Source organism: Chanodichthys erythropterus, chromosome 22 (genome assembly GCF_024489055.1).
Source record: "Chanodichthys erythropterus isolate Z2021 chromosome 22, ASM2448905v1, whole genome shotgun sequence".
Classification (NCBI taxonomy): domain Eukaryota; kingdom Metazoa; phylum Chordata; class Actinopteri; order Cypriniformes; family Xenocyprididae; genus Chanodichthys; species Chanodichthys erythropterus.
In genome coordinates, this window is record NC_090242.1 from 32,212,446 (window position 1) to 32,226,612 (window position 14,167).

The 14,167-nt window shown below is 36.4% G+C and overlaps 2 protein-coding genes across 2 annotated transcripts; one reads left to right on the forward strand and one right to left on the reverse strand.

Moving 5' to 3' along the window:
- Nucleotides 1-951: 951 nt before the first annotated feature.
- atp5fa1 (ATP synthase F1 subunit alpha) lies at nt 952-7,610 on the reverse strand. Its single transcript, XM_067375165.1, has 11 exons — nt 7,455-7,610; nt 6,701-6,776; nt 6,438-6,607; nt 4,493-4,666; nt 4,217-4,383; nt 3,819-4,119; nt 2,133-2,357; nt 1,948-2,055; nt 1,550-1,694; nt 1,312-1,462; nt 952-1,174 (listed from the first exon to the last, which is right to left on the reverse strand). Exons 1-11 carry the CDS (start codon nt 7,512-7,514, stop codon nt 1,096-1,098), a joined length of 1,656 nt encoding a protein of 551 aa, XP_067231266.1. The 5' UTR covers nt 7,515-7,610; the 3' UTR covers nt 952-1,095.
- Nucleotides 7,611-8,350: 740 nt separating this feature from the next.
- On the forward strand, nt 8,351-14,109 carry haus1 (HAUS augmin-like complex, subunit 1). Its single transcript, XM_067376772.1, has 9 exons — nt 8,351-8,460; nt 8,901-9,075; nt 9,221-9,356; nt 9,717-9,851; nt 11,194-11,317; nt 11,398-11,463; nt 12,230-12,301; nt 12,561-12,608; nt 13,970-14,109. Exons 1-9 carry the CDS (start codon nt 8,440-8,442, stop codon nt 14,027-14,029), a joined length of 837 nt encoding a protein of 278 aa, XP_067232873.1. The 5' UTR covers nt 8,351-8,439; the 3' UTR covers nt 14,030-14,109.
- Nucleotides 14,110-14,167: the final 58 nt, after the last annotated feature.

A 14,167-nucleotide genomic window follows, 5' to 3' on the forward strand; every position in this document is an offset into this window, starting at 1 on the left:
CAAACACTAGTGATCATCTTGAAAAGAGCTTCACTTGACTGTCTCTAGTGGCAGAATGTGTGTAACTGCCCAAAAATGACATTATACTGAAGTGACCTCATTGACAGGTCATACAACTAGAACCAGGTTTGGACAGGTTCTTCCTTTTAATAAGTTTTGAAAAATGATTTGAAACATTTCAATTTTGCCAGGCGATGCAGCCATCTGACTGAAGGGTCCCAGATTTCAGCTCTCAAGCAACTCGGATTCAAATCTCAATTTTAAATGCACACTATGGGTGACAAACATTGCTATTTGATAGGATTTTGAAAAGGTAATCAAGTTCTCTCAGCTTTACCTGTGTAAGCAATGTGCTGAATTACCTGCTGTCAGCAGGTATGAAATCTCATGACTCCAACTTCATATACAGAGTAAAACGGGCACAGCAAGAACTGTTTCAAAAGCATCAGTAACATTTTACTACAATAATGCATTAACAGTGATCAGTGTTTATTAGTCTCCTAACAGTAGAAAATACAATATTTTTTTAACAATAGTTGTAATTAAAGTGGTCATTACCCGCATTCATTTACAAATTTATGGATGAAAAAACAAAACAAAACACCTTACTCGTCTTTGTTAGTTCATGCTACGTGTTAGGGTAGTTTGGTAACCATTTCACTTTATTTTAAATTGTCAGTGTTAAGTAAATAACTGAAATTACCCATAACAATTAAACTACATCTCACATTTACATCTATGTAGGCCTACATTCTCCCTTTACAACCCTAGAGAGCAGTAACTCTGCTGACTGTGCTGAGAAACTTATATTTAAAAAACCCCCCCAAAAAAAGTTTGCACAATACTTCATTTAAAAAGCCATAATTTATGCACCTCAAATGCACTAGCACCCCTTATAAACACTAAAACATCATTCAAACAAGCACACAACAAAATAAACAGAACCAGAGATGGAGTTGGGAACACTTTATTCTCTGTTAGGAGATTTCTGTACATCGAGGATCAAGTGCCACTTGAATTTCTTTAGGGTTTGTATAAATTTAAGCATGAGCACTATGCAAACATTGACAAAACATTAGCGATACAGGAAACAAACTACTCGAAGCTTGAGAGGAAGTTGAGCACAATCTGCTTGAGTTTTGTGTCAGAGGCCTCTGAAATCTTACCGTCAACCCTAAAACATAAAGATGAGTAGAAGCACTTAGAAGTTAAATTGATAGTGGTCATTTGTGTTTTAAAGCAATGGCTCAGGAACAAGGTGTTCCACTGGCATTTCTTACAAAGAATGCAGAACTGCTAATGAAAACCTACCTGATGGCTGCGAGCAGATCCTGGTGCTGGCTGAGGACATGTTGAAGGAAGGTTCTCTCAAATTTGGTGATCTTGCTAGGCTCCATCTTATCCAAGTGTCCTCTCACACCAGCGTAAATGACGGCCACCTGCTCCTCAATGGCCATTGGACCTTAAGACAAAACAGCATGGGAACATTACACACAGATAGGTTGAGTGTGAACGTGTCCCATGCAGTAGGGGGCAGTAGTGTACTTACAGTACTGGCCCTGCTTGAGCAGCTCTGTGAGTCGCACGCCTCGGTTGAGCAGCTGCTGTGTGGCGGCATCCAGATCAGAACCGAACTGGGCGAAAGCAGCCACCTCACGGTACTGAGCCAACTCCAGCTTCATGGTACCAGCCACCTGGAGAACCAACAGCCGGCAGGTTAGAACGTCCCCCTTTTCTTTCTTTTACTCAAACTAGGGCTGCATTTTTTTCTGCATTCGTCTATAAAATTGATAACCTCAAGCTTTTATTTTGGCATGTTTCTTTTATAAAAAAAATAAGTAAAGTGTGGCATGCTTTGACAATCGCGCTAAGCCATAATCGCAATTATAGTGCGGCCCTACTAAACTTAAACATCCATTGGGAGCCAAACTAGGACACAAAACAAACCTGCTTCATGGCCCTGGTCTGGGCAGCAGAGCCGACACGGGACACGGACAGACCCACGTTGATAGCTGGACGGATGCCCTTGTAGAACAACTCAGTCTCCAAGAAAATCTGCATGAAGAGATCAAGTAGATCAGCTTGTGTATCAAATCTTTGATTGTTCAGGATCTGCTTGTGCAATGACGCACCTGTCCGTCAGTGATGGAGATGACATTGGTGGGAATGTAAGCGGACACGTCTCCGGCCTGGGTCTCGATAACGGGCAGAGCGGTGAGGGATCCACCACCGAAGTTGTCGTTCATCTTGGCTGCTCTCTCCAGCAGACGGGAGTGCAGGTAGAAGACATCACCGGGGTAGGCCTCACGACCGGGGGGACGACGCAGCAGCAGGGACATTTGACGGTAGGCAACAGCCTGAAAGAGCAACAGAGCTCACATTTTCTGCATTCACACTCATCATACACTAACTCCTGCAATACCATTAACCCCTATACAGCCAACTCTATCATTTGATATGCACATTTCTAGGGCCTCTAAATCAACATGCTCAATAGGGATGCACATTACATCGGCCACCATAACAGTATTGGCCGATGGGTGTTCATTTTTAGTGCATTGGCCAGATAAGAAAATTTGGCCGATATATTAAAACCGATAAATAATGGATTTTTCCTACATCTGAGACACTTCAGATGTGCACTGTCTGCCATGATGGTTTTGAATTGCTTGAAATATGATTGAAAATCACTTCAAAAAGGAAAATGCAGTCAAGTGCAACATGTGCAGCACACGTCTGTCATAAGCTACATATAATAATGAAAACATTATAATTGTTTGGGACATGACTTATAATGGTGAAGCTTGTTTTTGTAATCAGGCTCTCAAAAAAATAATATTTTTTTAGATTTGCCAATATATCAGTAATCTGCTTTAAAATATAAAGAATTATTATCGGCCAAAACGTTCAGTTTATCCCTAATGCTCAACTTTGCTGAAAAACCTGTTGCACACAAACTACATGCCTTCTGTTGTATAATGGTTCATACTTTATAAAAGTCAGTAAAGATTTCAGAGTAAAGATGCACAAACCACAACCTGAAGGCCTTTTACTTTCTAAAGTAAACAATAACAACATTGTTAGTAATATTTCAAGATGAACAATTACTGGACTGAAGCAACTTAGATTTACTTTATAATCATGGTTTTATAAAAAAAAAAAAAAAAAAAAATAATAATATGAGCAAATATGAGCATCTAATGATACATAAGTCTTGAGGAACATGTCTCATTCAGCATTGTTTTAATTGCATTACACATTTTAAAACTACAGAGCTTTGATCGAAAATAAAACTAAGCAAGCTGTTTAAATGAATAAATCAGACTATATGAGCCATAAAAACCTGATGTACAAGGTATGTACAATCACATATGCAAACTTGAGCAAGACTGCGGTTTTAGTAGTTTAACACCATATCAGCATCTGTGGCGCTTTTTTTTTTTAAACCTATGCTGTTTTAGTAGTATTTGGAGTTTGCCACATCAGTTTCACATGCCATTTTCATTAAAAACACAGATACATTAGAGAACTTTATAGCTTTAAAAAAATAATAATAATAATAAACTGGAAACTGTAAAAGTCCATGTCTTGATCTTTCAAAATAAGCCCTAAAATTTGTCCTGATAATAAGCTTTGTCTCATGACATTAAAAATTGGGCATGCATTTTATTAACAAGATGGTGCTACAATACTGGCATTTCGGTGCTTCTTCCATGGTTTAATCTAGTGTGGCCTATGAGACACCTTGTATGCACAACTTGGTCATGTCTGGATTCAAAGGTGTAAATGCAACTGCAGCTTTAGTGCCAAGTTCTCACCTGTTTGGAGAGATCGTCGTAGATGATCAGGGCGTGTTTGCCGTTGTCTCTGAAGTACTCGCCCATGGAGCAGCCAGAGTATGGAGCCAGGTACTGCAGGGGAGCGGCGTCGGACGCAGTAGCAGACACCACGATGGTGTATTTCATGGCATCAGTGTCTGTCAGCCTCTTCACCAGCTGGGCCACGGTGGATCTCTTCTGACCGATGGCCACGTAGATGCAGTACAGCTTCTTTTTCTCTTCAGTGCCTTCATTGAAACGCTTCTGGTTGATGATGGTGTCGATGGCAATGGCGGTTTTGCTGGGATAAACAAATTTAAAATGGATGATTGAGCTAAAATTGGCTCAAAATGAAGCAAGCAATGCCAGAGTTTACATTTACCAAGTCCAGCACTTACCCAGTCTGTCTGTCACCAATGATCAGCTCTCTCTGGCCACGGCCAATGGGCACCAGACTGTCCACGGCTTTGATGCCGGTCTGCATGGGCTCTCTCACAGAGATGCGAGGGATGATGCCAGGGGCCTTCAGACCCACACGCCTACGCTCCTTAGAGCCTAAGGGTCCCTTGGAGGAGGAAAAAAATAGATTCAACTCTAAGAAGAAGAATTCTGACAATTGGAATCAATAAAAGGAAGGAACTACAACTATGCAAGAGTCCAATTGGTGGTCAGACCTTGCCATCAATGGGGTTTCCCAGAGCATCCACAACACGGCCGAGCAGCTCCTCTCCGACAGGAACATCCACAATAGCTCCTGTTCTCTTGACGATGTCACCTTCCTTGATGAGTTTGTCGTTACCGAACACCACAACACCAACGTTATCAGGCTCCAAGTTCAGAGACATTCCCTGAGAAGAGAAGTGAAAGAGTCTTGATGTAAAAGCAGTTAACCAAGAATACTGAGACCGGATTACTTATTACATAATTAAAACTAAATATTGAAATAATGTAAATATTGATTTAACTAGTCAAATCATTGCAGTATAAATAACTAAAATTTAAATATTACATCAGTTTTTTTAGTCAGACCATTTTATTTAACTGTAAATAAAATTGTATTAGTGTAGTGTATATAAATATTTAAATTTATACTATAGATTTTTAATTTAAATTAACTAGTCAGAATATCATGTAATATTTTAACATACTAAAATATTTGACATTTAAATATTCAAACATGAAAAAAAAACTTCAAATTTGACATTTGATTAAAAAAAAAAAAAGTCTATACTTAAAGGTGCAATATGTAAGATTTGTCCGCTAGGAACACTAGAGGCCTAGTCAAAAACAAAAGGTGTAGCTTGATGGCAAGTTTAAGAGCGGAATCTTGGGATATGTGGTCTTCACTTCACAGCCGGTGCAAAAGAATTGGGATGGGACTCGGGAAGAAATCATGTTCATGGATGCGATTATTAACGTTACTGTAGCATGAAGCAGAGCAGGAGGAGTGTTGGAGCTGGAGCAATTGATCAACACACGCCTCACGAGCAGCAGAACTTTTATTGTGACAGTCGCCGGCGCAGCTTCCATTTTCCGGTCATGAGTATGAGGTAACGCAGCTCTGTTTATCATATTAGATACATTTGTGTGTGTTGAGTGTGTCGTTCGCTCGGTGGCTGCTGAGAGACACTTTTACACTGCAGTAAGATAGATTGATTTTAGAATATATTAAATATTGGATGGCTTGTGTTGATAAATGGCATGCAATTAATTTAAAAACGTATTGTATGATGGAGAAAATTCTGTATTACCATCACTAAAAATAAAGCTGTATCCGATTATGCCATTTTAGCTCCTTGACAAAGTTGTGTTTTTCCTCTGAGGCATGGTAAAGCATGGTAATCGCAAAGAGAATAAAAGAAAAAAAAAAGAAAAAGAAAATTTGATTTAAATAAGACTAAACATGTAGAGCTATATAATAAGTTAGTTTTCTGACTATAAATATCAAATCAGTTGTTCCCTAGTCTATTAAAACATGTAATTAGAGCGTCTTTGGTGTTTCCATGGTTTCTACAAAATAAAACCGGAAACAGAGGGTAACAGGGGTATGACGCAATCGACAGGTGACTCCTCACACATCCCGGAGCCTTGGTTAAAATTGCAATTCTCTCTCGATTTACAAATAGTTGGAAACTTTTGGAATATTGTAAGTACTCAAATGAACAAAAATAGCTGTGAAATAAATATATAACACTGGCCTAGTGGTTTTTGGATATTTTAATGCAAAATTCTTACATATTGCACCTTTAAAAGGAAGTGTTCACCCAAAAGAGAAAATTTGTCATTTACCTTCAAGTTGTTCCAAACCTGTATGAATTTCTCCTCCTGCTGCTGAACACAAAAGATGATATTTTGAAGAACAAGGGTAACCAAACAGTTGATGGATTGACTTACATAGTATGGTGGGAAAATACTATGGAGCTGTTTGGTTACAGATTCTTCAAAATCTCTTTTGTGTTCAACAGCAGAAGAAAATCATACAGGTTTGGACTCATTTGAGAATGAGTAAGTGACAGAATTTGTTTTTGGGTGAACTATCCCTTTAAGAGCACCATCATCTTGAAGCATCTGGAGTCCTTGAAGGCTCAGCCACGAGCTCATGACCCCCGTCTCACTCACCTTCAGACCAGAGGAGAATTCCACCATCTCTTCGGCCTGCACGTTCCTCAGCCCATACACACGAGCGATACCGTCACCGATGGACAGCACACGGCCGGTCTCCTCCAGATCCGCACTAGTATCAGCTCCAAGAATCTTCTCCTCCAGAATGCTGGACACCTCCGCTGTGCCTGGAAAACAACGCTTGATAAATGAAAACAACAATACGAGAGCAAAAACCACACCTAAATGACCCAAGCGCACCATGAAAAACATTTAATAACCTGTCTTCTGCAGCCACGGTCTGGCAGTGTGCAGGTTCTTTGCTCCAACACATGCAGCAGCAACATTCTTGGAAACCTGCAATTGCAAAAAAATTGTTATAATCCTATATTGATCATAATAAACACACTTTCAGATTCTTCCATAGAAATCCAAGCATGTTGCTTGAGAGCCCTTGACCTTCATGTGCCATCAACAACCACGTCATTGCACCTGAATTTTTCAACAGTAACAGCTACATATACTAGACCAAAAGGGTGTATAACCTCTCATTTGCAAAGATAATGCGCTCACTAATGCGACACAAAGCACTTACATCATCCTAACGTACGCCTAAATAAAGGGTAAGTGCAAAAAAAATGGTTACATATGAATGCACTAAAGCATTAAGCACTAAAATACTCCAAATAAACTTATGTACATAGTAAAGCTACTGACAGCTGATCTGTCACAAACCCAAGCAAGCATTTCCTGACCTTCAATTGGGAAAGTCATTCATTGATCACAACCTCGCTAAACATGCATTTGAAACCATTTATAATGTATATATATACACTTTTAAAACCGGTAGATTCGGTTCCCTTAAAGCACATGCTGTAGTTTAAAACTAAAACCACATAAAACTAAATCAAACGCAGCATACGCAGGCCCTTCATACTGCAAGATGGCGACGCGCAGCCTCACGCCATTTACAAGCGCTGACATTCACCAGCTCGGTGTTGAAGGCAAGTTAAAACGCCACAAAATGAGACTTACGAATCCGGCACGTCTGGGCAAGGTGCGGGCCAGAGCCGCCGCAACGCGAACGGAGAGCATGATTATTGATAGATTGTGTAGCGGGAGCTCGAGCGTGTGTCCTCCTGCAGCGGCCGGCTAGAGCGCGAGGAGCTGAGTGAAGGAAATGGAGGTCGCGAGCGCAGCTCATATAGGAAAGGTCAACAACAGACCCGGATGCAGTTCCTTGAGACGACGCGAGACATTTTTGTTCTTATATATCATAACATATAAAGTCATGGTTATGTCAGTTAAACTGTGTTTGTGTTGATTTGATACATTTACATTTATGCATTTAGGAGACGAGTTTATCCAAAGCAAAAGAAAACAAAAGCTCATATTTTTATGAACGATTTCTTCTTTTCAAGTTTTAAGAAAAACTTCTTAATAGACAAATCATTTATGTTATTTAATTTAAAATTTGAAAAAAAGGGGAAAAATAATTATTTAATTTTAATTCCTTGTATGAAAAATTATATCTGCGCTGTAGATTTATCTGTGTTTTGAGGAATAAAACAAGTGTCAGAATTATATTTACATACTGTTAACGCTTTTGTGATAACAATAAATGGTTATTAATCTTTAAAAATGACTAAACTTAATTTACTTTAGGAATGATGTTGTAAAAAAGTAGTCTTCTGTGCTAGTCTTGACGTTTTGAACATTTTTCTTTTGATAATAATTTTAATAAATGTATACAATACTATGATTTATATAATAAATGGCTTGATAATAAATGTATGATTCATAATTATTTTCTTTTTTTACCACGTCAGTTTGTTGAAGCTCGCTGTATTTGGGCGGTGCTTCAGCGTCTTAGAATCTCATTGGTCACTTTGTCATTCGGGCAGCCAATGAGTAACGCGCATTGAGACACCGGAACAAGAAGAACAAAAACAGTGGCGGGATTTTACTTTCGGGTTCTGAAGTTTATATCAAGTAAATTTGACACTAAATTAGTGGAAATATGTGCGAGAAAATCAACATTGTGAGTTAATGTCATTGTAGAATTCATTAGAAAACTACTAATATACACATCTTGAATACGATGTAATTCGCTTTACCAAATGCGTAAACGTTCACAGTGTTTATCTGTCCTAAATACACTTACTAATTATACTATACATATTCACTTTGATTTTAATACATTTTTTATGTTTGATATGGCACGTCTTATACAACACGTCCTTGTGTGGTCGATTAAAACAAAACCAAAAAATAATAATAATAATAAAAAGTAGTTTGGACTTGCAATACCATGGTATCCTTTGTACCTTGAAATACAATGTAAATACCATAGTAAATGTATATAGTAATCGTGCATAATCATGTTATTTGTGTTATCATTTTGGCACAATTTATTGCAATAAATGTTGATTATTGAATCTCATTTGCATACATTTACTGTGCGTTTGCATGTAATTGCAGGTGACCCAGTGGCTCAGGAAGGTGTTCGGGCAGCAGCCGGTACCAGAGTTTGAGGTGAACACGCGCACAGTGGAGATTCTGTATGAGCTGGCGGAGAGCAGCGGGCTGAGATGCAGAGAGGTTGAGCTGCTCATCGAGGACCACGAGCAGAAAACAGAAGAGTACAGCAGTGATGGTGAGACTCTAGGATAGTCACTTTGCCAAGTGCATAAGTGTTCTGTAAATGTACATATTAGGTTGTGGAATAAATGATTTTCGAGTCTTGTTTTCATGCTGAGCTAGGGCTGCTGGTCCATGACTTTCATTGTGGTCTGTGACAGGAGCCCATCTGCAGGAAGTGCTTCTCCAGGGAGTTGGACTTCAGCTTGGAGGACTTTCTAAACCCACAGTGGACCTGCTGTCGGTGCTGGAGGGCACCGCTGAAGTGCTTAAAATCAAAGACACATCACTTGGGAGGTAAAATAACATGTTACTTCATAAATGCATCATACACTTGTTCCTGGGGTAACATGCATGGTGACAGCATTACTATAAAATACCCCAACCATGGTTTAAAATGTTGTTGTTGAAGAACCTACCTGAACCTAATCTTAAAGTGCCCCTATTATGCTTTTTTCAGATATTACCTTTCATGCAATGTGTGATATAGCTGTTTGTGCATGTAAAAGGCCTGCAAAGTTTTAAAGATCAAAGCACACAACAAATAAAGTTATTGTCTTCCAAAAGAAAGAACCGATTCTGAGCAATTCCAGTCACACTTCCTGTTACACACCTGTGTAACCATGTAACAAACTCTTCACACTCTTGGGTCTCCAGCTACATGCCAGCAATCAATAAACTGACCAATGACGTGTTGGAGGCAGAGAAAACGGACCGGAAGTTGCAGCGGGAACTTTCTGCTGTTAGGAAGAAGATTACTTCCTCAGTTGTTCTTCGGAAAAAACATCAGGAGTAAGAAAACACGAGAGATAATTAATGCATTTTACTTTACTGTTCTTTGTTTGTTAATTTTGCAAAAAATGTAATGATTTGGTTGGAAAGTTTCTTACCTGATTTTAACTGCTGCTGTTATTTATTCAGCCTACTTAAGTCCTCTTACTGTGTGAAGGACTCCCATCCTAAAATTTTAAGAGGCTAAAATCTTTTATCCTGAAATCCTAAAATCTTTTATAAACACCCAATTAGTTTCTATTAAGTTCCATTTTTATATATATATATATATATATATATATATATATATATATATATATATATATATATAAGAATCTATTTTTTATTTATTTGAATCAAATGTAATCTATTTAATAGATTAATAACTTTTTTATTTTAATCACTTATTTATTTCAATCTTATGGAAGCTTGTTTCCACCACTAAATAAAAAATAAAAAAGATAATTGCGACATTTTATCTCACAATTCAGACTTTTTTCTGGCAATTGTGTGATTAAAAACTCGCAATTGTGAGTTATATGGTCAGAATTGTGATTATATAAACTCGCAATTATGAGAAAAAAGTCAGAATTGCGAGATATAAATTTACAATTGCGCAAAAAAGTCAGAATTGTGAGATAAATTTGCAATAGCAAATAAATAGTCAGAATTGTGATATAAGCTCGCAATTATGAGGAAAAAAGCTAAATTGCGAGATGTAAACTTGCATTTACAAGAAAATAGTCAGAATTGCGAGATGAATTTGCATTTACGAGAAAAAAATCAAAAAGGTAATTGCGACTTTTTATCTCACAATTCAGACATTTTTTTCTAGCAATTGTGTGATTAAAAACTCGCAATTGCAAGTTATATGGTCAGAATTGTGATATATAAACTTTTTTTTTTGCGCAATTGTAAATTTGTATCTCGCAATTCTGACTTTTTTCTCATAATTGCGAGATACAAATTTACAATTGCGCAAAAAAGTCAGAATTGCGAGAAATATACTCGTAATTGTGAGAAAATAGTCGGTATTGCGAGATATAAACTCGCATTTATGAGAAAAAAATTCAAAATTGTGAGATAAACTCGAAATTGTGAAAAAAGTCCAAATTGTCAAATAAAAAGTCCAAATTATCTTTTCAATTTTTTCATTCTGTGGCAGAAACAAGGTTCCATTATTAATTATTTATTTACTTCTTTATTTTAATCCTATTATTTGTTTATGTATTTATTTTTATACAGTTTTTCTTTTCCACGCACCCCCTGTCACATGCAGCTGTGATTGCTGTCCCAGACCCCAGTTTAGAAACCCCTGATACTAAAACTAAAACTAACGTTTGGGTGTAAAACTGTTTTTCAGTGATTTGATGAAGATCACACATATACAGCAGGTGGAAGCAGCTACAGCGGAGGAGAGGCTTCTTAACATGGACTTCATGAAGAATAAATCCAGAGATCTCACTTGCAGGAATAAGATCGCACAGGTTTGTGTCACCTTTTTTCTTAATACTGTATCCAGTCATCAATTTATATTATATAAACAGAGACTGTGCGTTTGTGACAGGAAAAGCTGGACTCACGGCAGATGGAAGATTCTCTTACCCATCAGGCCATCCTGCAGCTATCCGAGGTAAACTACCCTACTGATTTGTAATAACATGCAATTCTGACATGATTACAAAGTCGTTCTATGTTTTCTGGATGTTTTTGTGCACACCTAATATGGTGTATAACTAGTCTGTTATGCTGTACAGTAAATGGCATGTAAGGATTTATTTTAAAAAGGCCATATTATGCCCTTTTACAAAGTCTTGTTCAAAAAACACATTATTTTTCTCATATTCTCCATTGTTGCAGCTCCTCTCTTCCCAGTCTGTCAGTAACACTCTGTTTAGTTCCTGTCTCTATGAAGCCCCTCCCTCTGAGAAGCACATTGTGCTCTGATTGGCTGACTGGATCAGTGTATTGTGATTGGTCAACTGCTTCAAGCATGTCTGGGGAAATGTCCTGCCCCTCACCATAACTGCCAGTTTCAACACACTACTAACTAACTCAACCAGGCCCTGCCCCTTTATTCTGCAAATGCCTTGGGCGGGAATTATTTAAATGAGAAATACTGTGACGTTTGTTCCCGGAAGAAAAATCAAGACTTCAATGAAGGAGTTTCAGGGAGTTCAGAAATGGTGATACTGATATCTCCCGCTGGAGGGACTTTGTAACTTTGCAGAGCTTTTTCATGCTCAAACAGCAACATTAAAGAAACACACTAAAGAAAGTTGAACATATAAAAAACCATTATGGGTCCTCTTTAAATTTAATGAACATGCACTGAAACAACACTTCATCTTACTGGATGGTATGAAAGTTGTTTTCTCGCTATTTTTTTCTATAATTAGAAAATTGCTGCGCTGAAAGAAGAAACACTACCTTTGAAGACGAAACTAGAGCCGTATAGTGATTTGAGCCCTGTAAGTACATTCATATGAAGATTTGACTTTTTTTCAACTGTATTATTGATAATGGCATGAACAAGCACCAAATGGTTTTGTTGTTTGATGTGTGGAGTGGCTAATAAATATTCATTTTTATCATGCACAGTATGTAGGACACATTTCAATAAAATAATCACATCTACATTATTACAAATCATTACTAATTGTTTTAAAATTCTAATCATTGATCCTTTATCCATTTTCTCAGTTTTTATTACTGTTGTACTTTTTTCAGAGTCCGGCTCTTGCACGGGTGAAAATCGAGGAAGCTAAACGAGAGCTGGTAATTTTTAATTCACAATTTTATTTATTTATAATTATTATTAATTATTTTATTGTGATATATATATATATATATATATATATATATATATATATATATATATATATATATATATATATATATATATATATATATATATATTCTAATTTGTTACACTGTTAATTTAAGTTTAAGTTGTGTTATAATATTTGATATTTTATTCTATTATACAGATGTTTTTATTATTGTTTTATGTATATATGCTTTGGCAATATTGTATTATTTACAGTCATTTTGAATTTGAATTTACATACATATTTACACACACATACAGTACAGTCCAAAAGTTTGGAACCACTAAGATTTTTTATGTTTTTAAAAGAAGTTTCATCTGCTCAACAAGGCAACATTTATTTAATTAAAAATACCGTAAAACAGTAATATTGTGAAATATTATTACAATTTAATATAACTGTTTTTTATTTGAATATATTTGACAAAGTAATTTATTCCTGTGATCAAAGCTGAATTTTCAGCATCATTACTCCAGTCTTCAGTGTCACATGATCCTTCAGAAATCATTCTGATATGCTGATCTGCTGCTCAAGAAACATTTAATGTGTACAATTGTACAAAATATTTGTGTACAATATTTTTTTCAGGATTATTTGATGAATAGAAAGTTCAAAAGAACAGTGTTTATCTGAAATCTAATCTTTTGTAACATTATAAATGTCTTTACTGCCACTTTTGATTGATTTAATGCATCCTTGCTGAATAAAAGTATTCATTTCTTTAATTTCTTTTCAAAAAAATAAAAATAAAAATTCTTACTGACCCCAAACTTTTGAACGGTAGTGTATAATGCTACAGAAGCTTTGTATTTCAGATAAATGCTGTTCTTTTGAACTTTCTATTCATCAAGGAATCCTGAAAAAAAAAGTACACAACTGTTTTCAACATTGAAAATAATCATAAATGTTTATTGAGCAGCAGATCAGCATATTAGAATGATTTCTGAAAGATCATGTGACACTGAAGACTGGAGTAATGATGCTGAAAACTCAGCTTTGCATCACAGGAATAAATTACTTTGTCAAATATATTTAAATAGTACACAGTTATTTTAAATTGTAATAATATTTCACAATATAATAAATAATATATATTTTTACTGTATTTTTAATTAAATAAATGTAGCCTTGGTGAGCAGACGAAACTTCTTGTAAAACACACACACACACACAGACACACAGAGTTTAGGAGTTTGTTTATGGATTGATGGAATTTTTGACCATTCTTCTAGAAGAATATAAATTATATATATTTATATATATATATATATAAGAATAGTAATTTGCATTACATTATTTTTTCCAAAGGCTGCCTTGGATGCCCAGCTGGAGCAGAAAGTGGACTTCATGAACACTTTATGTAGATAACTTTAAATATCTAATAAAACATTAAGTGTGTTGATAAATGTAATTCATATGACTTCTAACTTGTGCAATTTGTAATAAACGCAATTCCTCTCCAAAACTCATGGTGGTGCCTTTTATTTTTCTCGACGCCAGCGCAGC